General features: G+C 37.5%; 2 protein-coding genes across 2 annotated transcripts in view; both read left to right on the forward strand.

The window, feature by feature from the left end:
* Positions 1–16,344, forward strand: part of LOC102809642 (golgin-45-like) — a 29,972-nt gene extending 13,628 nt beyond the window's left edge. The window contains exons 4-7 of the mRNA XM_006817533.3: positions 4,379–4,578; positions 7,940–8,068; positions 8,635–8,884; positions 13,285–16,344. Coding sequence (XP_006817596.1) covers positions 4,379–4,578; positions 7,940–8,068; positions 8,635–8,884; positions 13,285–13,452 — 747 coding nt within the window. The 3' untranslated portion in view covers positions 13,453–16,344. The remainder of the gene's footprint in view (positions 1–4,378; positions 4,579–7,939; positions 8,069–8,634; positions 8,885–13,284) is intronic.
* Positions 16,345–23,282: 6,938 nt separating this feature from the next.
* Positions 23,283–27,904, forward strand: part of LOC100368478 (uncharacterized) — a 106,664-nt gene continuing 102,042 nt past the window's right edge. Inside the window, exon 1 of the mRNA XM_085502910.1 lies at positions 23,283–23,431. The gene's annotated coding sequence lies outside the window, so the exon portion shown is untranslated. The remainder of the gene's footprint in view (positions 23,432–27,904) is intronic.

The raw sequence follows: 27,904 nt of genomic DNA on the forward strand, positions 1-27,904 counted from the left end.
CAGTAATTATTCAGTGGGTGATGCAGTGCCTTGATTCAAAACTAGCATAGTGTGTGGGATCAGTAATTATTCAGTGGGTGATGCAATGCCTTGATTCAAAACTAGCATAGTGTGTGGGATCAGTAATTATTCAGTGGGTGATGCAGTGCCTTGATTCAAAACTAGCATATTGTGTGGGATCAGTAATTATTCAGTAGGTCATGCAGTGCCTTGATTCAAATCTAGCATAGTGTGTGGAATCAGTAATTATTCAGTGGGTGATGCAGTGCCTTGATCCAAAACTAACATAGTGTGTGGGATCAGTAATTTGTCAGTAGGTGATGCAGTGCCTTGATTCAAAACTAGCATAGTTTGTGGGATCAGTAATTATTCAGTAGGTGATGCAGTGCCTTGATTCAAAACTAGCACAGTTTGTGGGATCAGTAATTATTCAGTGGGTGATGCAGTGCCTTGATCCAAAACTAGCATAGTGTGTGGGATCAGTGATTATTCAGTAGGTGATGCAGTGCCTTGATTCAAAACTAGCATAGTGTGTGGGATCAGTAATTATTCAGTGGGTGATGCAATGCCTTGATTCAAAACTAGCATAGTGTGTGGGATCAGTAGTTATTCAGTGGGTGATGCAGTGCCTTGATTCAAAACTAGCATATTGTGTGGGATCAGTAATTATTCAGTAGGTCATGCAGTGCCTTGATTCAAATCTAGCATAGTGTGTGGAATCAGTAATTATTCAGTGGGTGATGCAGTGCCTTGATCCAAAACTAACATAGTGTGTGGGATCAGTAATTTGTCAGTAGGTGATGCAGTGCCTTGATTCAAAACTAGCATAGTTTGTGGGATCAGTGATTATTCAGTAGGTGATGCAGTGCCTTGATTCAAAACTAGCATAGTTTGTGGGATCAGTAATTATTCAGTGGGTGACGCAGTGCCTTGATCCAAAACTAGCATAGTGTGTGGGATCAGTGATTATTCAGTAGGTGATGCAGTGCCTTGATTCAAAACTAGCATAGTGTGTGGGATCAGTAATTATTCAGTAAGTGATGCAGTGCCTTGATTCAAAACTAGCATAGTGTGTGGGATCAGTAATTATTCAGTGGGTGATGCAGTGCCTTGATTCAAAACTAGCATAGTGTGTTAGATCAGTAATTATTCAGTAGGTGATGCAGTGCCTTGATTCAAAACTAGCATAGTGTGTGGGATCAGTGATTATTCAGTAGGCGATGCAGTGCCTTGATTCAAAACTAGCATATTGTGTGGGATCAGTAATTATTCAGTGGGTGATGCAGCGCCTTGATTCAAAACTAGCATATTGTGTGGGATCAGTAATTATTCATTGGGTGATGCAGTGCCTTGATTCAAAACTAGCATAGTGTGTGGGATCAGTAATTATTCAGTAGGTGATGCAGTGCCTTGATCCAAAACAAGCATAGTGTGTGGGATCAGTAATTTTTCAGAGGGTGATGCAGTGCCTTCATTCAAAACTAGCAGAGTGTGTGGGATCAGTAATTATTCAGTGGGTGATGCAGTGCCTTGATTCAAAACTAGCATAGTGTGTGGGATCAGTAATTATTCAGTGGGTGATGCAATGCCTTGATTCAAAACTATCATAGTGTGTGGGATCAGTAATTATTCAGTAGGTGATGCAGTGCCTTGATTCAAAACTAGCATAGTGTGTGGGATCAGTAATTATTCAGTAGGTGATGCAGTGCCTTGATTCAAAACTAGCATAGTGTGTGGGATCAGTAATTATTCAGTGGGTGATGCAGTGCCTTGGTTAAAACTAACATAGTGTGCGGGATCAGTAATTATTCAGTGGGTGATACAGTGCCTTGATTCAAAACTAGCATAGTGTGTGGGATCAGTAATTATTCAGTGGGTGATGCAGTGCCTTGATTCAAAACTAGCATAGTGTGTGGGATCAGTAATTATTCAGTAGGTGATGCAGTGCCTTGATTCAAAACTAGCATAGTGTGCCTGATCAATAATTATTGAGTAGGTGATGCGGTGCCTTGATTCAAAACTAGAATAGTGTGTGGGATCAGTAATTATTCAGTGGGTGATGCAGTGCCTTGATTCAAAACAAGCATAGTGTGTTGGATCAGTAATTATTCAGTGGGTGATGCAGTGCCTTGATTTAAAACTAGCATAGTGTGTGGGATCAGTAATTATTCAGTAGGTGATGCAGTGCCATGGTTAAAACAAACATAGTGTGTGGGATCAGTAATTATTAAGTAGGTGATGCAGTGCCTTGATTCAAAACTAGCATAGTGTGTGGGATCAGTAATTATTCAGTGGGTGATGCAGTGCCTTGATTCAAAACTAACATAGTGTGTGGGATCAGTAATTATTCAGTAGGTGATGCAGTGCCTTGATTCAAAACTAACATAGTGTGTGGGATCAGTAATTATTCAGTAGGTGATGCAGTGCCTTGATTCAAAACTAGCATAGTGTGTGGGATCAGTAATTATTCAGTGGGTGATGCAGTGCCTTGATTCAAAACAAGCATAGTGTGTGGGATCAGTAATTATTCAGTAGGTGATGCAGTGCCTTGATTCAAAACTAGCATAGTGTGTGGGATCAGTAATTATTCAGTAGGTGATGCAGTGCCTTGATTCATAACTAGCATTGTGTATGGGATCAGTAATTATTCAGTAGGTGATGCAGTGCCTTAATTCAAAACTAGCATAGTGTGTGGGATCAGTAATTATTCAGTGGGTGATGCAGTGCCGTGATTCAAAACTAGCATAGTGTGTGGGATCAGTAATTATTCAGTAGGTGATGCAGTGCCTTAATTCAAAACTAGCATAGTGTGTGGGATCAGTAATTATTCAGTGGGTGATGCAGTGCCTTGATTCAAAACTAGCATACTGTGTGGGATCAGTAATTATTCAGTGGGTGATGCAGTGCCTTGATCCAAAACTAGCATAGTGTGTGGGATCAGTAATTATTCAGTGGGTGATGCAGTGCCTTGATTCAAAACTAGCATATTGTGTTGGATCAGTAATTATTCAGTAGGTCATGCAGTGATTTGATTCAAAACTAGCATAGTGTGTGGGATCAGTAATTATTCAGTGGGTGATGCAGTGCCTTGATTCAAAACTAGCATAGTGTGTGGGATCAGTAATTATTCAGTGGGTGATGCAATGCCTTGATTCAAAACTATCATAGTGTGTGGGATCAGTAATTATTCAGTAGGTGATGCAGTGCCTTGATTCAAAACTAGCATAGTGTGTGGGATCAGTAATTATTCAGTAGGCGATGCAGTGCCTTGATTCAAAACTAGCATAGTGTGTGGGATCAGTAATTATTCAGTGGGTGATGCAGTGCCTTGGTTAAAACTAACATAGTGTGCGGGATCAGTAATTATTCAGTGGGTGATACAGTGCCTTGATTCAAAACTAGCATAGTGTGTGGGATCAGTAATTATTCAGTGGGTGATGCAGTGCCTTGATTCAAAACTAGCATAGTGTGTGGGATCAGTAATTATTCAGTGGGTGATGCAGTGCCTTGATTGTTGCTTTCCCAGTACATGCAATAGTGAATGCTTGGTAGCAAAATGTGGATGTTATCGGTGTTTAATTTCTCCCATTCAACATTTCACAAAAACTCTGTTACTATGTTATCTTGACCATGATGAAACTTTGTCATGACTGTATGCCTTACCACTTGTTGTAGTTGTAATTCAATTTTCCTAAGCTTGCTACAAAACATTACAATATATGGATACATTATAGCCATTTTAAAACAACCTGTTGCACAAATATTTGTTGTAAGTCCCTACATACAAATGTATGTTGTCTTGAAGACAACTCATGTACACATGTTCAAGTCATGTGATAGATGTGTAATCAAACTATTCCATGTACATCATAAAATTGATATATATATATATATATATATATATATGGGAACACAGTTCACATGACTAGTGTCTCTTTATTCCACATGCAAATATCTCGTATATATCTAGTAATATGAGGTACTGGGGTATTACAAGGATACTGAAAAGTATGCCTGATAACAGTACAACGGGAGTATTGACTGACACGCAACTGAGGTCAATGCGGCCGCGAGTGCATACTTTGCGGTATCATTGTAATAACCTTTTTATTATACTTTTTTCTTCCAAGGATACATCATCGGAATGCCGAAATCCCAAATATTTAGAACATATTTAGCAAACTTCTTTGTGTGGAGTCCAATCAAAACCTGGGGCTGCCATGTTTGTTTTTATTATTAGAAGTCGCTCCATATTTGGAATTTGCCTTTCCTAATGGTAGGATGAAATTACCCAGTGCAATACTGCAAAATTACGACATGCTGAAACTTATTGCATTACAGTGACAGATGTATAATAATTCTTTTTATGTGTTTGAAGGTCAATAAAGAAATAAAACGACTACTTGTGGCATCAGTTGGAGCTGATCTCTACCAGCAATTAGAAGATTTATCTCGGGATAAATTACGACTGGCCGAAGATTTAGAAAATACTATCAAGACATTGGCAGAGGAAAGGGAATCTGCTCAACAGCTAGGCATACAATGTGATGTGTGGAGAAGTAAATTTCTTGGAAGTCGGTATGATATTTTTTATTTATTTTTTATGAACTATCCGACATTATTAGTAAATCACCATTGGAATCATGCCTCTTGGATCCTATTTCAACAACACTATTTAAACATTGTCTTGGAAACGGGTACACAAACTCACTGATATAATTAACATCTCTCTACATCTTGGAATTTACCAGAGTTCATGAAAACTGCAATCATCACACCTTCATTGAAGAAACCGTCACTCAACAGCAACATACTTAAACATTACCGTCCTATTTCAAATCTACCATTCACTTCCAAGATCCTGTAGGAAGTCGTAGCGCTACAACATTTGTTCGGCAACTTAATGACTACTTCAGGCCTTGGGGAAACTCACCTCAAGGGAGAAGAGAGCACCCCCCTTCGCAACTGCTGAACCCATGGCCACATATCCCTGTCGTACACAGGTGTAGTCCGGTTTGGAGACAGCAGGTGACCGGTCCCTGGACCTTTCCAGGTGGTGACATCCTATTACTGGATACCGCTGAAACCTCCATCTCCTCTGTCAGTGTCTCTCCTATTGGGCACTGCCAGGGGACTCCCGCAAGGCGGAAGCAATCAGGCAGGAAGTAGCAATTAGCCATACACAGGGTAGATCAGCCGGCACTAAGTCCAGGCTTCTACCCAAATGTACCAAATCTACAGGTGACGGGCGTCCAGTTCTGGACCTAGGCAGGCTAAATCAGTACATGCTCCTCGATCGGTTCCACATGGAGACGCCATTTAGGGTTCTTCTCTCCATCCACCGTTTCGACTGGCTAGCCCCACTAGACTTAAGCGGGGCCTACCTGCACATACCTATGCACCCAGCGAGTTGCCATCTTTTTCGAATCGCCCAGCTGGGCCAAGTATTCGAATTTCGGGTGCCCCTCATTTGGGTTATGCACAGCGCCCTACATGTTCACCAGAGTGATGAAACAGGTAGTGCTGCTGCTTCACCAAATGTCAGTACACATCAATCCATACCTGCACGACTGGTTACTACACAACCCAGACAAGGGGTATTAGCCAAACACGTCAGGCTAACACAGGATTTACTTCACCAGTTGGGCTCTTTAGTAAATCGACAAGTCCCATCTGACCCAATGCGCAGTTGGTGTTCCTGGGCATGGAGTTACACAGAGGTAAGCTTGGTATAGCTATTTCAAGCGTGTTTCTTAGTGCTAAGCAGCATAGCTGAACGCCTAGTCAGCGTTCCCTCAGTGTCCCTCCGTGAACTAATGCAAATCATCGGAGTGATGACCTTGGTTCGAAGGGTGGTTCCCCAGGCTGCACTACGCAGCCGCCCGGTATAACGCTTGTTGTTTCAACGCAGAGCTCTCCTATTGGAACTAGATAGGCGGGTTTTGGTCTCGGACCAAGTGAAGGAAGCCCTGCCCTCGTGGTCGTCACTGGCCAACCTGGGACAGGGGGCCCCCTTGGACCAACTCGCCGCAGGTATGACTCTGGTAACAGATGCCTCACCCTAAGGTTGGGGAGCGCATCTATTGGACGAACAAGCCCAAGGATATGGCCCCCGCATTAGTTTCTGGACCACCATATCAACCGGCTCGAACTGAAAGCAGTATACTTAGCACTACCACGCTTTCTACCCGTAGTTCGAGATCGCTGAGTCCTGCTCCGCACAGGTAATGCAGCGGTGGTCTCCTTCAAGAAGGAGGGGGGACGCATTCCCCATCGTTGTCAGTCCTAGCGGAGCAAATCCTCCTTTGGTGCCTGGAATACAATGTGGAACTGACCGCACACCACCTTCCAGGGATGAGGAACAGTCTTTCCTCCCTTCTCGCTAGTTCAGAGCTGGGGGCATTGTCCTTCTCGGATGATGTACCGCCATTATGGACAATCAAGTTGTGCTAAAGACACGAATCTGGTTTCTCACCAAGAACCAAATCCCAGGACACGATCCTCACCCGATCGTCATCCCCCGGCAGTCAAAGGAGGAATTGCTTCTTTGTCCAGTTCGAGCACGGAGTTACTACCAAACCGTACTAAGGATTCTGGACGGGGTGCCAGGAACTTGTCTTTGTGTTGCGGCCCAGGCAGGCAGGATAGGCCGGCATCCCCAACTTCCATAACCAGGTAGTTTACTGCGACTGTATTAGAGGTCTATAATACATTTACTGCCTCCACACAGAGCTCACTAGTGAGTTAGCAATCGCACAGACCTCATGCACTTGTACTTAGTGTCTCTGAGATTGCTAACTCACTAGTGCTAGCGTCAGGCCCCCCCCCCTCGAGCACACATGGAGAATGCAGAACGTCTTCATCAACTACCACCTAAAAGACACCAAATCTATTGAGGAGGGTCTCTTTAGGTTGGGTCCCGTCGTGACGGTTCAGTCTTAGTTTGCTGACCCAGCCTGAATGACCACAAGGGTCCCTGTGCATAGACAATAAGTCAGTCTCGGCATTTTTTGCGGACAGCTTTTTCTACCATCAGCAATCCCTGAAAGCTCCCAGGTCCCGCTTTTCGACCTATGTCCTCATGCAGAACTATTTTGGTCTTTACTTTGAAAGCTTACTACCCCCAAAATCGGTTTGGGGTCTAGCTTTCTCGGGCACACCGATCCCTGTCACCGTAGCAGCATTTTGGCTACTTGCTCCGAGGACAGCACAGGCAAGGTAAGACACCACCCTTTTGGGTCTTAACTAGGGTGTTGAGTGATTATTGTAGAGTGTTTCGTCCCACACTGGGAAAAGACTTTCATCATTTTTCTGTTTGCTCGGAAAACCCGCCACCTATCGGCGTCTGCCTACAGTTCAAAATAGTCATTTTGTCTGACCGGAGTCTATGGTGGGTAATTGAACGTAGTGAATTTAGGCAGAGGGTTCTCTGAACCCGCCTATTCACATAGTTCATACCCACCATAGACTCTGGGCCCCCCAACCACCCCTCTTTCCGTAGCGTTGGTCTGAGTCCTCGAGGTGGCGCCGCCATATGGTCTCTGTCACGTGGTTATTGACGTAAGGGAAAAGAATCTTGGGGTCATGGGGCTTCCCCTGACCTAGATTCTATCTCTCCGTCATTGGCAGAATCACTAATAAATGCCTACAGTTTAAAATATTCATTTTGACTGACCGGACTAACAGCGCCATTGAACATTACCTTGTTTGGGATACTGGCGCTTTATAAATTATGTATTATTATTATTCTGTGTCTCACACACTCAGAATGAATGTACAGAATGATTTTAATTTGACTGTGTAACACATGTGAATTATCCATATATGTGATATATCAGCTAAGTTTAGAGTCAAAGGTATAAAACTGAATCTAATAACTATGAATACATGATGCTAGTTGCAGCTTCAAGTTGATTCAGTTACTCACTATTTATTGCAGAGTTCAACTTGATCAATTAATTGATTGGAAATCCAAGTCAAATATGATGTATGAAGAAGCAAAGTTGAGTATTAATAAGTTACTGAATGAAAGGGATGAAATTCGGACTCATATGATGGACACTAACAAGTAAGTCATCATGTCAAGCAATTACAATGTACCATAAGAATAACACAGTTGTTAAACTAGTGATGTAACACAAAGATTAAACTGAATCATCATGGCTATACCAATTCACAGATCATGCACTGTTTATGCAGTGTTCAGGTTTTCTCAAAATTGTGTACTGGACTCCAGGACAGATAACTTTCAAATTTCATCAGCCCTGCCAGTCATGCGTTAAAGATTATATTCAAGTTCTACGTAAACACAACAAGTCACAACAATTTTATTTAGCAGAAGGAGACACTAGCCATAATGGTCTGATGATGTCAGTGTGATCATCACATTCATCCTTGAAGTCTGATTTATATTCAGATTATCAGCTACTCAACTGTGTTTTCTACTACAGCACTAATGCCGAAACAAGCTCAATTTCTAATGACAGTACTATTTTTTTTTGCTTATCATTATCATTTCTGATGTATATGAGGGGAAAATGTCTGTCTTGGTGGTTGTTGTTGTTGTTATTTAACTTCATCTAATGTCAATTACAAGAACATGTACTGAATAAAATGATTGGTTGCAACCAACAGAAATCTTCAGTACTTGTCAGATGCTTTACAACGGAGTCACACATTATCTCATGATTCTACTGAACTGTGCAGTAATATTCTTACACTTGGACTCATCAATCATCAACTGTCTAGCACTATATCTCAGCATTTATTGGGGGATGTCAACCAGGGTAGTAAAAAGAACACAAGTAAGATACAAAGTCATCCAGTCTCAGCTAGTTGTACAAATTATATTGAATGGACACCAGCAGAGATGATGGCTAAAGATGTAAGTATTACAGTGATGGATATAAAAGTGAATTACTAAACATTCACACATTAATATGTAACAGACAATGCCTGATAAGCACATACAGGTTGATTTACTAAAATTAAATATGACACAACCATAGAAGATTGCAGTGAATATAGATATTGACATATATGAGTTAAAGCATGTTTCAGGATGGTGTCACCTGCCACACTTGGCACTGCTTGCAGGAAGCATTCAATTAGTGGCTTCACCAATCCATAAACATGTCCATTGAATCAGATGGTGCATCCTCCAACACCTTGCATAGGTTTAGTGAGAATACCCAAGTGGGTGTTCTCTGTTTATTACATTGTTTTTGTCCTAGCTTCAACAAGGTACAATAGGTACAACAATGTTTTGTATGTAAGTCCATCTATGGATTTCTAGTTTTAAGGTATAGTTTTAATAAATACACCGACCCACAATCCTATAATATAGCTCTCCAAGACTGCACATCGTAAAATCTAACTTATTGGCTGTTTACTAACAGTGACTGAAATTTGTCAAAATAGTTTACCAGACAACAGGGCAGATAACTTTAAAAACTTGCCTGCCCTGCCTTCTGAAAATTTACCAGCTCTGTTTATGTTTTCAATATTTTATTTACTTTCAATCATTTCAGTATACAGTAGAACGTCGATTATCCGAACGTAGATTATCCGAAATGTTCGGTTATCCGAACCTACTGTGTGTCCCCCAAAGTTTGTATGCATGTCTGGCTGTGTTCCGTATAATACAAAAGTCAACTGTGAACAATAAATACTACAGTCGCCTTGTGTGATTTCCTGGTGCAACACTTTCAATAAAGCTGTTATCAACATGTAATCCAACGTCTTTCACGTGTACGTTCATTGTTTACAGTGTCTGCGCAAACAATGAAACGAATTACAGTATCCAATAATTTCCTAAATTCAGACAAGCCTATTACGCCACACCAGTGTTCCACTGTAAATAAAAAATGTCCTAAAAACACAAACTTCATCAAATGTCTTCTCCACTGTTTACAGTCAGATCCTTAACTTTACCATAGACCCTCTATGACTTTACCAAGTTGTAAGTCACCGCAGTTCGGATACGTTTCCCAGGAAAATTGTACGGGGTTCCACTGCTGTCAAAAAAATGCGGCCATGAGCCGATTCCATGTTTTTTCCGATTTTTAATTTTAATGTCCAGTATGAGAAGTCACATCCTCTTCGGAATAAAAAAGAAAGAAAATAACTTCTGGGATGTCTTGCCACAGAAGCGATGCCAGTTTAATAGTGCAGTGAAAAAGAGAGACGAAACGACAACCCCTTGGTGTGCCTCTTTGATGGTTTATCAGCAGACAACGGCAACCAACGACCACAGTCGGCAGGCCGTTTGATGGTTCACAGCGTTGAAGTGTTTACGTCCGATGATCACAGTAGCCAACCTGGATTTTTACAACAATTTATTATGTCAATCGTTCTAGGTGTTAAAAACTTTGCTGAATCCAATAAAATCGGGACATCTTGTAGCAGTTTACCATTCGAAAATCCCCGAGCAATCTGGTAACATTGAGCCGCTAGCCGATCTATACACAGCGAATACGAAGCGACCTTTCACCTGTTTACTTTATCAGCATCTTTTATCTAGCGTTGGCGTGGCTACCCCCAGTGAAATGCAAACGCGGTGTGCTTGATTTGGACGCAAAGTTGTCAATTATAAATCGACTAGAACGTGGCGAAACCGCAAGCAATCTATCTACCGAGTATGGTGTTGGTAAATCGATGATATCCGATATCAAGGCAAAACAAAAGCTGCTGGATTTTTTCAGTAAAATGGATTCAAGTGCAGAACTGAAACGAAAGATAACGAAAACAGCCTATGACGATCGTTCAGAGAAATCCGTCTTCACTTGAGTTCATTGAAATCGTACATATTGTGAGAGTTCATTGAAATCATACATAGTGTGAAAGTTCATTGAAATCATACATAGTGTGAGAGTTCATTGAAATCATACATAGTGTGAGAGTTCATTGAAATCATACATAGTGTGAGAGTTCATTGAAATCGTACATAGTGTGAGAGTTCATTGAAATCATACGTAGTGTGAGAGTTCATTGAAATCATACGTAGTGTGAGAGTTCATTGAAATCATACATAGTGTGAGAGTTCATTGAAATCATACATAGTGTGAGAGTTCATTGAAATCATACATAGTGTGAGAGTTCATTGAAATCATACATATTGTGAGAGTTCATTGAAATCATACATAGTGTGAGAGTTCATTGAAATCATACATAGTGTGAGAGTTCATTGAAATCATACATAGTGTGAGAGTTCATTGAAATCATACATCATGTGAGAGTTCATTGAAATCATACATCATGTGAGAGTTCATTGAAATCATACATAGTGTGAGAGTTCATTGAAATCATACATAGTGTGAGAGTTCATTGAAATCATACGTAGTGTGAGGGTTCATTGAAATCATACATAGTGTGAGAGTTCATTGAAATCATACATAGTGTGAGAGTTCATTGAAATCATACATCATGTGAGAGTTCATTGAAATCATACATAGTGTGAGAGTTCATTGAAATCATACATAGTGTGAGAGTTCATTGAAATCATACATAGTGTGAGAGTTCATTGAAATCATACATAGTGTGAGAGTTCATTGAAATCATACATAGTGTGAGAGTTCATTGAAATCATACATAGTGTGAGAGTTCATTGAAATCATACATAGTGTGAGAGTTCATTGAAATCATACATAGTGTGAGAGTTCATTGAAATCATACATAGTGTGAGAGTTCATTGAAATCATACATAGTGTGAGAGTTCATTGAAATCATACATAGTGTGAGAGTTCATTGAAATCATACATAGTGTGAGAGTTCATTGAAATCATACATAGTGTGAGAGTTCATTGAAATCATACATAGTGTGAGAGTTCATTGAAATCATACATAGTGTGAGAGTTCATTGAAATCATACATAGTGTGAGAGTTCATTGAAATCATACATAGTGTGAGAGTTCATTGAAATCATACATAGTGTGAGAGTTCATTGAAATCATACGTAGTGTGAGAGTTCATTGAAATCATACGTAGTGTGAGAGTTCATTGAAATCATACGTAGTGTGAGAGTTCATTGAAATCATACGTAGTGTGAGAGTTCATTGAAATCATACATAGTGTGAGAGTTCATTGAAATCATACGTAGTGTGAGAGTTCATTGAAATCATACATCATGTGAGAGTTCATTGAAATCATACATAGTGTGAGAGTTCATTGAAATCATACGTAGTGTGAGAGTTCATTGAAATCATACATAGTGTGAGAGTTCATTGAAATCATACATCATGTGAGAGTTCATTGAAATCATACATAGTGTGAGAGTTTCTGTCCTCCGTCTATCTATCTATGTGTCTGTGCACGACTTCTTCTCAAAAACCGCCGAACTGTTTGACTCGATTTTTAGTGTGTGGATGCCTTGATGAGTGTAGATGGTAATTTGTTCATAAGAAGTCGATCTGCCAAAAATTATACAAATTAGCCCCCCAAAACTCTAAAATTTCTTCTATGCTACTATGACACTAAGTGGTCTACAGTGCTGATATTGATAGTGCATGTGCCTTGGGTTAATTTGGTCAGGAAATTTTCAATTTCCTAATTTTGGTGAATATTTTAAAATGGTCATTTTTGGTAAAAAATTATATTTTTGACTTCTTCAAAACTGGTAACCTGAATGCTTTGATACTTGGTGTGTACATACGTACCTTGTGTTGACATCTACTAGATTTGTTCATCCCATGGCCATATCTTTAATTCTCTAATTTTGGCAAATATTTATTGCATACCAAGAATATTAGTGGAAATTTATGCAAATTATCTAATTTGCATATAAGCTAGTGAAATTCAAGCTATCATGTTTTGTTATTCTCTCAACACGCTGGAGTTCTTTTTAAGCTCTCTTTGATTCTAATTTTATTGAATATTTCTGTTATTTTTGTAAAAAAAATTCCACTTTTAGCATTATGTTTTATTGTCTCGCTCACTGCCTTTTGGGGTATTTGTCATATACAGCACTAATCTTTTGTACAATAGCCGTTGAGCAACAGGCCATTGGCTTATTTTTTATTTATTTTCTCGAAAAATCTACCTGACCACAGGGCTAGTAACTTGAAATTTTCAGCAGCCCGATTAAATAGTTACCCGTGCTGGACATACGGGCGGGCAGTAATTTTAAACAATGTTACTAACCATTAGTCTAATGCAGTTTGTAAAAGTCTATATCTGCCATTTTGTTTACCCCCTTTATTGAAAACTTCACTTTGTAAACTAAAATAATAACTGTTAATCACAATCACATTGGATATTGTATTAACATCACTAATTGTTTCTTCCTAGATACTACTTAATAAAAAGATTCATCCTGCTTGTACTGAAGATTTCCAGTCAACTAATTCTCCTAAACGTCAAGCCATGAAGATTAACAGATTTCATCCACTTACAAACTATGAAAACTTAACAATAAATTGCTGCCCATATTGTACAGGTGATATCAAGGTGGTTTAAGATGTTATCACTCTAATTTATTTGTATCTTTTATTTATTTATTATATTGTGTTATTTATTTGTAATCACAAACTATAGTACATGTATCTTAAACCTTGGTAGGAAGAATTGATGAACCCCCCTCCCCATGGTGTTGCTTGTCAAAATAAATTTAGTAGCAGCAGCAGTTTTAATGTGTGTTTTTTTTTGTCATAGACCAAATGCAAAAAAATAACCAGGCTTTGACAGAATCATGAATCAAGGAATATACAGGGAAAATGTGTGTTCTGTTGTCATTATAATTTTCATGGTTACAAAAACTTCCAAATTTGTGATTTTAATAATCGCTTTATCAAACTTTATATTATCTTTTTGTCTTGCATGATATGGGTGAAAATAAGCATATGATAATTTTAATTGGTAATATTTTTTGCTATTTCCACAATTTTAGTGTTCAGATTTAAAATTATTAATATGGTTAAACATAATCAATTCAAATTCAAATCAAATTTGTGTGATGTACATTAATTCCTGCAGTAATTTTTATTTTTGTTTAGCTCTGCTGTCGTCAAAGTCGACACAGCGTAACTGTTCATATTAATGATTGTCCATTGTCGTCATCGTCGTCCGTCATCGTCAACTTTACAATTTCAACTTCTTCTTCGAAACCGCAAGTCAGAATGTTTTTAAATTTGATATACAAGTACCTTGGATGGTTCTTTCTCAGATTTGTTAATTTCATGTCAAAATCTCAAATTTTTTATTTTGGGTGAATATTTTTGTCATTTTTGGTAAAAAGTGATATTTTCAACTTACCGGTATTGTTAAAAACCGCAAGTCCAATTGCTTTGATATTACATATATAGGTACAACATGTGGACCTGTCTCAGATTTGTTCATTTTGTAATGATATCTTTAATTCTCTTAATTTTTGTGAATATTTTTGTCATTTTTGGTAAAAAGTGATATTTTCGACTTCTTGTTAAAAACCACAAGTCCAATTGCTTTGATATTACATATATAGGTACTACATGTGGACCTCTCTCAGATTTGTTCATTTTGTAATGATATCTTTAATTCCCAAATTTTGGTGAATATTTTTGTCATTTTTGGTAAAAAGCGATATTTTCAACTTCTTATTGAAAATCGCAAGTCCAATTGCTTTGATATTACATATATAGGTACTACATGTGGACCTCTCTCAGATTTGTTCATTTTGTAATGATATCTTTAATTCCCAAATTTTGGTGATTATTTTTGTCATTTTTGGTAAAAAGCGATATTTTCAACTTCTTATTGAAAATCGCAAGTCCAATTGCTTTGATATTACATATATAGGTACTACATGTGGACCTCTCTCAGATTTGTTCATTTCATGATGATATCTTCAATTATCTAATTTTGATGATTATTTTAGTCATTTTTGGTGAAAAGTGATATTGTTGAATTCTTGTTGAAAGTCCCATTGCTTTGATACTATACATATTGTTCATTTTCTAATGATATCTTCTGTTCTTTAATTGAAATGTGCATTGCTAACAGCGATCATTTGTTTCATAATTTGATTCAAAATGGCTAACTGGCAACCAGTGTTCTGTCCATTAAATTTGTTATGTAATTTGGTACAATGTTAAATGTTTTCTTCAGTTAATTTTATTCACACTTGGTATGAGCATTACTCATAATAGGTTACTGATGCGCATTAGTTTGTTTTGGTTACCATTTTATTAACAGTTTCTCATGCATGTGTGAACTGATTCAGTCAAACTCACTAGTAGCTCAATCATGCAACTCAATTTGTAATGATTTATTTTTTGTTTTGGCGACCTTTGACTGACTGCTGGTGGGTAATGTTTTCCCCAAAATACCAAAAAAAAAAGACATACATTGTATCAGGTCAATATCATACATGATATGTTACTGATTAGACTGGCAAAGTCGGGACTTCTTTTTTGTTTTACAAATAAAAATATAATTAATTCTCAATTTAGCCTTTTTAATGTGATTGCGAAAACTAGCGTGACTGTGAAAGAAATCCCGACTGGACGCATCTGCAGGCGACCCCCTGCGATGGAGTGAAAACCAGAGCGAAATCACTCTGATGATTATGCTAAATAAAAGTTGTTGACTAGCATTGGCAACAAATCAGAGTGGATACGTTATATCTTATCTATGTTAACGTACGTGACCTTTCACTTCTGAGGTCCCTGCGATTTTGAAAGACTACTTATATACATTGGACATTTAAATCGACTTGTTTTCAGTAAACATGGATGAAAGTATCACCTTTGCACTTAGAAAGTTAAAGTATCTATCTCTGCAATCCAATGGAAGCAACCTTTCATGAATAATTAATAGCAGTCAAATGCCTGTAGATGCGTCCAGTCGGGATTTCTTTAGCGGTCAGATTAGTTTTAAATTAAATATTTCTTTTTGTAAAACAAGTCTAGTTACTGATGCACACAAGTTTTTTTTCTGATTTAATTCAAACTGGTAAACTAGAAGCCATGTCTGATTCATATTTGGTGTTCTTAACCAGTTCACAGACATGCTTTAACTGATTTTAGTATGAACAATACAAATGCTGTTTTCTTGGATTGAAAATTCTCAACTGGTTGGGTTATCGGGTATACAATTTTGTATGATCTGAAAATTATCTTTTTCTACGAGGTGTTACTTTGACGAAACAAAACTGAAGTGAACATTATTTTTAACATGCTGAACACTCCCCCCAACATTGAATGTTGAATTGTTTATAAATTACGCAGTCACTACAAACTGAAAGGGGAGTGTCATTGGTTATGATTGCTGTACAGTTGGTGATTTTAAACAGTTTCGAAACTTTGTTGTATATTTTTTATTGTACACAATGTAGAGCATTCATTGAAAATAAAAGGTTAACTTATAATGTAATATGGATCTTGTGTTATATTTCTAAACAATATCTTATGAAGGTGGCAGTTGTCATTTTCAAAAAAAAATTGTAGACATTAGACTAGAAGAACATCTAACTTCTATGGATGCGCACATTTGTTAGTCCCAGCAGTCCGAACCTGTATCTTAGAAATGCCTGGACCAATCACAATCAAACTTCACGCATACATCATACTTGATATTATACATATGCACATCAATTACCGGTAGTTTCAATATCTGATTCAAGATGGCCGAATGGTGGCCATTTTTGTGCTAAAAACTCATCAAAATCAAGCATTTCTCAGCTGTTTACAGATGGATTTTGTTCAAACCTTGTATATATGTTGGACATTATAGGACCTTGATGCGGCCATTTTGTTTTGATGAATGGGCTTCTAGAGCCATATTTCTGACATGCCTTGACTGATTATGTTCAAATTTTATATATTCATTATACATGTATTCAAAATGGCTGATTTTGTTTTAACTAATGCTGTTCCAGAGCAATATCTCACAGTACTCGTTTGACGATCAGATACAAATGTCGATCATTTTAATGTTAAACAATCATCATAATCATATTCCTGACATGCTTATTAGTCCCTATTCGGACAAAGTCCGAAAACGGGGATTTATAATTCGGTCTCTGTCCGTCTGTGCGTCCGTTCGGAATCGTATCTCAGAATCCATTTGACCGATTCCATTCATTTTTTGCATGTGCCTAGTACTTTATGTGGGACATATGCACATGCAGTGGTTTACCGATTCGATTCAAAATGGCCGACTGGCAGCCATCTTATTTTTTGAAAATGTTGTATTTTGGACATGCTTAATCAGTTTTCATTCAAACTTGGTACATAGATTAAACATGTTAATATACATGTTCATGACGATTTATTTCACAATTGGATCAAAGATGGCCGACTGGCAGCCAAATTTAAAAATGTTGTATTTTAGACATGCTTTGTCAGTTTTCATTCAAATTTAGTACATAGATCATACATGTTAGGATACATGTCCCGACTATCCGTGAGTTCCTGAGTCTGTCCATCTGTCCATGTGTCCGTCCATCCCTCAGTCTGTCCAGAGTCGTATTTCAGATTCCTGTAGACCGATTCCGTTCATTCTTTGCATGTGCCTAGTACCTTATGTGGGACATATGCACATGCAGTGGTTCAGCAATTCGATTCAAAATGGCGGACTGGCAGCCATCCTGTTTTTACCTTGCCCGTACCATCAAAGATGGAAGGGAAAGGTATATTAAGGGAAAAACTTTGTCCGGCGTTGTCGTTGTTGTCGTCGTCATCGTTGTCGTCGTTGTTAATAATTGTTATTGTGTGCATAATAACTTTACTAATTCTATTCCAAACTTTATCAAACTTGGTCACCTTATTCATCAGTATGAAGTCTTCCCTGAGTTTGAACAACAGATGTCACTGGTGATACACATCAAAGGTCACTGATCTCAGTGGAAATATGCATTGTTGTATGTGTTCAATGAAGCAAATGATTTATCTTGTAATAATATCCTTGGTAATGTATCTCAGAATCTCATACTGGGTTTCAAAACCAACTCATGGAGAGATTGCACAGTCTGATACACATTTGCAAACCTACCAATAAAATCTTTACAGAAAACAAGATGTCAGAAAATCAATATAAGCACTGCTATGAACTGGGTGCCTAATTTTGATCAAGATCTGAAGCTAATAGAAAATCTGTTTAGTTCAAAGTTATCAAATCAAAAACAATACATAAAAAATACGTTAAAAGCAAAACATTTCATCCACATTTTAAAAAGAAAATTATTCTAAAATATATGTATTCTGTATTTGACAACAGTTCATTCGACAAATGAAAACTCACAGGAATATGTTTCAGCTATTAGAACAGAATGATGTTTTTATAATACTAGTTTAAAAATGCACTTCAAAGATTGCAGTGTTTGAAGATGTAGATTCTCAGGAGGCAACAGTACTGTTGACTTCTCCCTCCACTGGACACCAACTATTTAAGTTGATTTGCATACAAAGCAGAGCTTGCAACATGATAGCTATTCATAAAGGGTGTTTTTTTTTACTTTTCATATAATACAGTAGTCACACAATGAGTCAGTTCATATTTGTCTCAGTGAATCATTAATTTTTGACAGACACCTGTACAAAATACTTGGACTAAAGCCAGCTAAATTTTTAGCTTCGCTGTCAACTTTGTCGAGCGGAGCTTATCATATGAGTGATTGTCCGGTGTCCATCGTCCGTGTCAATGTTTTAAATTTTCGACTTCTTCTTGAAAACTACAAGTCTGATACCCCAGACCATTCGTCCCGGTGTTATCGCTATCGCCACACGAGACTCCAGCTTGTCTCCTATACAATTTGACTGCGCACATCCAGAAAGTAGATGTAGCTGTGATTGGTGGAATACTAATGAGTTGAGTGTCAATCAAACGCCCACGCTATCTTTAGTAAACAAAGTCACGTGACACGCGCCATTTTAGTTTTGATTAGTTCGTCGGATCGGAGTGTCGGTGCTCGCCATCCATAAATCAAATCAAAATGATTTCTAATTGGAAATGGCATATTTTCATCAAACTCCTTTTCAACATCATGGTTGTTAATGTCCGTCACGTCGCTAAGTACATTTGAACTGCGGTCATCATTGCAAATTGAATGTGAGAAAGTTATGGAACGTCGTTTTGAACTTGAACGTGGTCGGGCAGGTGATTTCAAGGCAGCACGCTTAACCCTTTCGTTCACAGGTTGGGAGATATTAGAATGACTGACAATTTCACGCCACTGTTTTACATTATTGGCGGATTTTTCTGCGCTATCAATCTTTCTCTTACAAACTAGACATAGATGAGACGACAGAGTCGCTCCTTTCACAACGTCGCACTGGATCAAATTGGAAAGACGATTTCCATAAGTTATCCCTCCTGCTTTTCCTGGCTTGAATAAATTCACACACGACTTTAACTGTCCACAAACTCGAAGACTACACGAACACAGTCTACAATAGTCGTCCGCAACAATATGTATGTATTTCTTCGGTGTACTGATGCACGAATGCACCGTGACACGGTGTTTCTCGGGTGTCGCCATCGCTGAGAATGCCGCCGGCGCAATTTTTCACCCAACTCGCGATTCTGTTTTGCAACATTTTATCAATATTCCCTTTGACAAAATCGCCGACAAAAGCACCGCTTTGCTGATCTTTTGTTCTATAATTCTTAATGCAAACACCGACCCTAGTAGTAATTAGTAACGTCGCCTAGTACATATGAACGGTCGTCATTGCAAATCGAACATCCTTTTGAAATTTGGACGTCGGGCAGGCGATTTCAAGGCACCGCACTTAAATATTAGCAACATATTTTTCTGAGCGGTTGTTTATTCTCTTTCAAACGAGACATAAATGTGACGACATAGTCGATCCCTTATCCACCGCTAAGAATGCCGCAATGTTTCGTTCGTTTTGCAACATGCCACAAATCGTCGAAAAAAACACCACTTCGACGGAAGCTTGCGTAATAAGGGGGTTAAAACAAGAAAACAAATGCCATGTTTAATACATATCGACCTGTTTTACTTGCGAAAGATAACGGAACATGAACTCGTTTCGTGCGACTTCGGAACCCGAAGGAACACACCAACAACGTTGAATTTACCCGCTATCTTCCAAATATGGTATATTAATTTATTCAGTTGTTTATTTAGAGTGACGTCCGCGGTCGAATGCGATTGGCTATCGATGTCAGTGCAAAGGTCATATGAATATTAAAATTAAGTGGGCGGAAGGAAAATTGTATAGGAGACAAGCTGGAGTCTCGTGTGGCGATAGCGATAACACCGGGACGAATGGTCTGGGGTACAAGTCTGAATGCTTTGATACTTGGTGTATATGTACCTTGGGTAGACCTCTCTCATATTTGTTCATTTCATGATCATATCTTCAATTCTCTAATTTTGGTGAATATTTTTGTCATTTTTGGTAAAAAGTGATATTTTCGACTTCTTGTTAAAAACGACAAGTCCAATTGCTTTGATATTACATATATAGGTACTACATGTGAACCACTCTCAAATTTGTTCATTTCATAATGATATCTTTAATTTTCTAATTTTGGTGAATATTTTTGTCATTTTTGGTAAAAAGTGATATTTTCAACTTCTTGTTAAAAACTGCAAGTCCAATTGCTTTGATATTACATATATAGATACTACATATGGACCACTCTCAAATTTGTTCATTTCATGATATCTTCAATTCTCTAATTTTGATGAATATTTTTGTCGTTTTTGGTAAAAAGTGATGTTTTCTTCTTGTTAAAAACCACAATCATTTATGGTCAAAAATGATATTTTTGAATTCTTGTTGAAAACAGCAAGTCCCATTGCATTGATACTATGCATATTGTTCATTTTCTAATGATATCTTCTGTTCTTTAATCAAAATGTGCATTGCTAACAGCGGAGCTATCTCAGCCGAGAGGCTGCTTGTTCTGTTATCTTGCATGTTTTATGAAAGCAGCACTTTTTTTTTGCAATGAGACATTTGTTTTTATTGTAAAATATCTTAATTACTTTGAATAAAGCTGGAAATTATGTTCCTTAAAATAATTAAACAAATAAGGCACCAATGTTTTTGTAAGATATTTACATCTTCGTTAGACTGATTCCCCACTGTTGGTTCAACCCCAAAACTTGTTTGTATTTAAAATTAATTATGACAATGCATATTTATATTGAAACAAACTATGATAAAGGGAATTATATTATATAACAAAGGGCAAGGTCACCAGAGTTCAACTATGTTTTGAAAATGTTGTATTTTGGACATGCTTTGTCGGTTGTCATTCAAACTTGGTACATAGATTATACATATTAGGATACATGTCCATGACGATTTATTTCGCAATTGGATCAAAGATGGTCGACTGGCAGGCATTTTTTTTTTTTTTTTTTTATGTGGTATCTTGGACGTCACTTTTCATTCAAATTTGGCACATACATGTACTTTATACATGTTAGGATGCATGTCCATGACAATTTGTTTCAAAATATGGTCAAGGATGACCGATTGACAGCCATCTGACTTTTTGGCCTTACTACTATATTTCCACAATTTATGTACCATTTTCATTCGTATTTGGCACATACATCATACATATCAGTGTGTTTCATAATCAGATCAAAGATGACCGAATAACGGCTGTTTTTATTTTTGGCCATATTACTACTACACGGAACACGTGTTTTGATGTAAATAAACAATCTGTTGTATACGCCACTTAGAACTCAAGTTTCAAGGACACGCTCGTGACAACCTCTCCGCTTTAATATGATGAGCTCAAAGAGAACTTAATTTAACGGGGAATGACTTGTGTTCCAGCTATATTACTATAAACAAAACTTATATATCTTAAATTCGATAGCTAACAGGGACTGTTCACTATCATTCAAAGATAATCCTATCTTACATTCTCCACACTGATTTGGAGATCCATTCAGTTTAACTCAAAAGTCGGGGTTAAACAATTTAGGTGCAAAGTATCAAACCCAGGTGCAAAATCATTTCCATGTGTTTGAATGTTATCTAAAAATTCTCAAACCAAGGTGCAAAGTTATAAAAATGACTTTGTTGCAAAAGTTGGATGCCAAATCACTAACCCAGATGCAATATTGGAAAAATCACTTGCAAAGTAGCAAAAGTTAGGTGAAAAGTGTTAAGCCCAGGAGGTCGAAAATCAGGTGCAAAGTAAGGTAGAAATCTCAAACTCAACTGTAAAGTTTGAAATATCACTTGCAAAGTCTCAAACTTGGTACAAAGTTGTGAGAGTCAATTGCGAAGTTGAAAATCCATATGAGAGTAGAACTTATAAAGTTGTGAAAGTTAGGTGCAAAAGTTCAAACTTAGTTAAATTAGTTAAATCACTTGTAAAGTAATAAAATGTTTGGTGCAAAGTTGTTAAAATCCCAAACTATTTTGCACAGTCAAGGAAATCTCTTGTAAAATTACAAAATTTAGGTGCAAAGTCAAAACCAATCGGCTATAACAGTTTGGTGCAGACCCTAGTGCAAAGTTGAGAAAGTTAGGTTTTAGTTGCATAGCAAGATACACGGTTGGGAAATGTTCATGCAAAATTGCATGAATTGCAAAAGTCTCAACTCCGACACAAAGTTGTGAAAATCATTTGAGATATTGCAGAAATTAAGTGCAGGAATACATTCACAGTTGGAAAATTAGGTGAAAGTTGCAAAAATAAGAATCATACTCAAAATTGCGAAAGTTATATGATAATTAAGTGTCAAACCAAGGAGTTTATTTAGAAAATCACAAGTTTCTCTAATCAAGGTACAAAGTAAGGAAAAACACTCACAAAGTTGCAAAAGTTTGGTGCAAAGTCTCAAACCCAAGAGAAAAGTTGGAAATATCACTTATGAAGTTTCAAAAGTCAGATGAAAAGTCTCACCACCAGAGGCTTATATGGAAACATCACTTACAAATGTTTTGAAATATCGTGCAAAGTCTCAAACCCTTTAGCAAAGTTGGGAAATCAATTTCAAAGTTGTATAAGTTAGATGCAAAGTTTCAAACCCAAGTGCAAAGTTTGGAAATTTAATTGCAAGGTTGCTAGTGTCCGGAACAAAGAGGCTTGCATTGTACAAAAAATTGCGATTACTGTAACCCTCCCTTCAACACTAATGACCAAACACCGACCTACCCCCTGTACTTTCCGTTCAGTCCCTAAAGTATTTATATTATTACATATGCTTGACTGCAAATATACGCGAATGTGGTAAAATAATCCCTTTTAAAGTTGTGTTTACTTGGCATTTGTTACTAGTATATACAATAAAAACAAAATGATGTCTTATATATAACGCGTTGAACTGCGTTGCTATGCATTGAAATTGTTATATGATGAGGGCGCTGTCACCAAGCACGAGCTGACATGAGTTGACCTTGACTGTAACCTTGCTTCACAAGCGAAAGTGTAAATTTGGACCAAATGGCGTCGATTTAAAAGAAAACGGATATAAACGGTCGATGTACGCACGCAAGAGATCACATATATTCAGGTGAGTACACCTACGTCATTTTGGTACACCTTGCGTGCTTTCAAGATTTTCAAAAAAATAGCGTAAACTTCAAATACAGAAGTGTGTATGTGCCCATACACTGTGTGTACTGAGGATGGTTTTGTAATAATTATGTGAAACAAGTAAACGCCAATCTTGAGACAGTTCTAGTGAAACACGCTTTTTAAAATAGTCATTGCTTCTTAAACCTTTTCACCACCAGTTCCTTCTTCTCACCACAAATTAGTCGTCAGGAAGCCAAGACCTTGAAAATATGGTAACCTTACCTGAGATGACCCACTTTTTAAAACCACTTTTCTGTGTATGGTTTGGAGGTTTAAAATTGCTTGTTGACAATTTCAACTCTCTTGCACAGAACCCATGTTTATATGTACCCACTGCTTGTCTTATGAATTTAACTTTATTGACTTCAATTCTTTACATTAGATATGCAACACACCTAATCGTGTTCATCATTGACATTCATGTAATAACAGAATGTCACTTTGTGACGTTATATTTAAATTTGCATAAATTTGCATTATATTAGTTACTGTAAATGCATTAATTATTCACTGGGTTTTAATTTCCCTATATTTGCTGGTAAGTAAAATCCACTAAATTAAATCTATGTGAACATGTAAAATAACAATAAAACTCATTGTTTCCTTGACAAATTCATAAAATTGAAACACAGTAAATATGCTCAAAACATCAAAATACGGTGAAATTAAATGTCAGTGAAAATAAATGGTTTTACAGTATATTGATAATATATTACTGTAAAATGCGTTATTTTTGTTGAAGGAATAATTCAGTGAAAATAAAATCCAGTAAATATATCCTTTTTCTATATTTTACATTCACTTTCCAAAAATCAGGGAAAATAAATTCCATACAAAACACCCAACAGGTCTTTTCAACAAAAAAATAATTCCAGCTAAAATAAAATATTTTACAGTACTGTTAATATGATTTCCGATAGTTTACTTCAAGGTTTATACCAAGGTGTACGTAGCTTCTATTTATTTTCCTACATAATGCAATTATGTCTAATTTTTAATTATATACATGGTTCATGTGTGATTCATCATGAGAATCGCATTCTTGAATCCATCCAAATTTGCTAGGGTCTCCAGTGCACTTGCAAGTCACTATGCAAGGCAGTGACTTTCTTGCACAGGTACACTGCAGTATGGTGGAATTACTAGTTCTGGTGACCTTGGTGACCTTGACATCATCACTGCAGTTAATTTTTCATTCACAACCTTACAACCGAATTCAGTTGTTGGGGGAAGATGCAGATCACACAAATGAGCTCTTCTGTAGATCACCAGCTGATACAAAGCACACAACAAGTGCAGTTTAAAAACATCTTCGGTAGAAGGTAAAGATCGGAGATCTGCTTTACTTGATGCAAAGATGTGTTGTCAAAGATTATCAAGTAAATCAAAGCTGTTATGACCATAGAGTGAGACAAAAAACTTGCATGCTTCATCAAAAATATTATCACCTACACCATTGTAGTACACCATTGTTTCCATATGAACTAAGTACTTTGAGTTCCCTAATCATGATTAGGTAACCTTTGCAGCTTTCTTCTTCCCTTGTCTAAATGGATAGCTGACTGTGTTACACCAACTCAAGACACAGAGAGCAATATCTCCATCACGTCTGATGATTCCTTTTGATATTGCTTACATAATGCTCTGATCAAGTCATGAAGTGGCATCCATGTATCCATCTTATTGACCCACACTTCGACAAGACCATGGCCAGTAGCCAGCAGATGCATGCACAAGACTATCACATCAGTATCTGTTGCATTGACAATAGCTCGCTGGCAGCCAAAGACACTTGAACAGTATTTCATATGTGCAATGATGCGAGTGTCAGCTTCTTCATGCTCAGTGTACGAAAGCTCTGCAAGATTGACCACTGATGCACTCGTCAGCTTTATGGCTTTACTGTTGTCTGCAAATGTACCACCTAGTACAAGTGTGATGTGCTCTGGGAGTTGCGAGTGATTTTCTAACCATTTACATGTACGCTGAACTAGTAGAACTAGTAACTTCTAGAAATCGTAAATACTTGTATTTAACTACAATCAAGTATCTGTTACTAGGGAAAACCATACCACTTTAGGCAATTGTGTTGGTTTGAATTGCTCTCTGACTTTAAGGTAGTGAGGGGGGAAAGATGACTAATAGTTTCATTGTGATTACGGTAAAACTTCTCCGTTCGTTAATAAGCATGCAGCTATGACAATGTATATGTGTTCAGAAAGCTAAGATACAGAAGAATATGATCGTGTATTTTTCATGTTAATATTGAATGAATGACCAGCATATGCCTCTAATTGTTTTGTCACGCACCTTATGATAATGAACAAGACGTCATTGTCACCCTGTATATCTTGAACATTAAAACTAAATCCTGATCTCCCATCTTTCAAATCGTGCAAACATTTTTGTGATTGTTGACAATTGAATATTCTAATGCATTCAGTCAAGTCAAGCAAGTGATCAAATCTTGAATAATTCTCATCAATTCGCATGAGATGATGCACTGAGGCCACCATTAGAAAGTAATAGCTTTCAACTCATTGACCTACAATAAGGGGCATCTGATACACCATGAACTACATTACAGATTTGATTTGCCTGAATCAGTCTGAGCAATGTTGAGGCAGAATCAGTTGTTATGTTAATTGTTCAGGTAAAAGAAACAAATAGTGACACCTTATTACATGAGTGTAGTGTTTTTTTTAACCATCTCCACACCAATACCATGTGTAAAAGCATACTCTATGACCACTCCATGACACCCAGATACAGAATGATAGTTTGCAAGTTACTACAATAATAAATATTTTAAAAAGGTTGATTCAAACAATCAAATGATATTGTACTATCACTCCAATAGGTCATCATCTCATTGGTATGGAACTGTTTTTTATCGTTACCTGAACAATGCCATGTCAAAAGCATTTCTGGGCAACTGAAATTTCAAGCCAAAATTGATTTAGGAATCTAACGGGGACACATCACTGATTTAGGAATTTAGCGGGAACACATCACTGATTTAGGAGTCTAGCGGGGACACATCACTGATTTAGGAATCTAGCGAGACACATCACTGATTTAGAAATCTAGTGAGGACACATCACTGATTTAGGAATCTAGCGAGACACATCACTGATTTAGGAATCTAGCGAGACACATCACTGATTTAGGAATCTAGAAAGACTCACTGATTTAGGAATGTAGTGGGGACACGTCACTGATTTAGGAATCTAGTGAGACACATCACTGATTTAGGAATCTAGCGAGATACACCACTGTTTTATGAATCTAGCGGGGACACATCACTTATTTAGGAATCTAGCAAGACATATCACTGATTTACGAATCTAGCGAGACATATCATTGGTTTAGGAATCTAGCAGGACACATTACTAATTTTGGAATCTAGCGGGGACACATTACTGATTTAGGAATCTAGCGGGGACACATCACTGATTTATGAATCTAGCGGGACACATCACTGATTTAGGAATCTAGCGTGAACACATCACTGATTTAGAAGTCTAGCGGGGACGCATCACTGATTTAGAAATCTTGCGAGACACATCACTGATTTAGGAATCTAGCGGGACACATCACTGATTTAGGAATCTAGCGGGACACATCACTGATTTAGGAATCTAGTGGGACACATCAGTGATTTAGGAATCTAGTGGGACACATCACTGATTTAGGAATCTAGTGGGGACACATCACTGATTTAGGAATTTAGCATGACACATCACTGATTTAGGAATTTAGCGGGAACACATCACTGATTTAGGAGTCTAGCGGGGACACATCACTGATTTAGGAATCTAGCGAGACATATCACTGATTTATGAATCTAGCGGGACACATTACTGATTTCGGAATCTAGTGGGGACACGTCACTGATTTAGGAATCTAGCAGGACACATCACTGATTTAGGAATCTAGCGGGGACACATCACTGATTTAGGAATCTAGCGGGGACACATCACTGATTTAGGAATCTAGCGGGGACACATTTGTGTAGAAGGGGAAGAGATATACTGACTCAAAAATAATATATGCCTATCTGTATTTTCAATAGTAGGAATGTTTGTTGGGACAGACATAACATGGCATTAACAGTATATATACTTATAATTTTGCAATTGTATGTAATTAGGGTCTAGAGCCAAGATGCAATGGTGCCTGCTTAAAACAATTTAAGAATGTCATTTTATATGTGACTGTTGTCACATACATAATTTTTTGCTGAATTCATATTAAGATATATTAGTAAAGCAGTATGCTCAAGATAAAATATATCACAATGAAGGTACTCCCTAGTTTACTTATAAACAGACTCTTTATTCGTCTCCATTCAGGTGCATTTCTGCACTTCCAGATCCATGTATTTGGTATATAGTCCATGGACTTC

This window comes from Saccoglossus kowalevskii, chromosome 1 (genome assembly GCF_978046115.1).
Source record: "Saccoglossus kowalevskii chromosome 1, keSacKowa6.1, whole genome shotgun sequence".
NCBI classification, from domain to species: domain Eukaryota; kingdom Metazoa; phylum Hemichordata; class Enteropneusta; family Harrimaniidae; genus Saccoglossus; species Saccoglossus kowalevskii.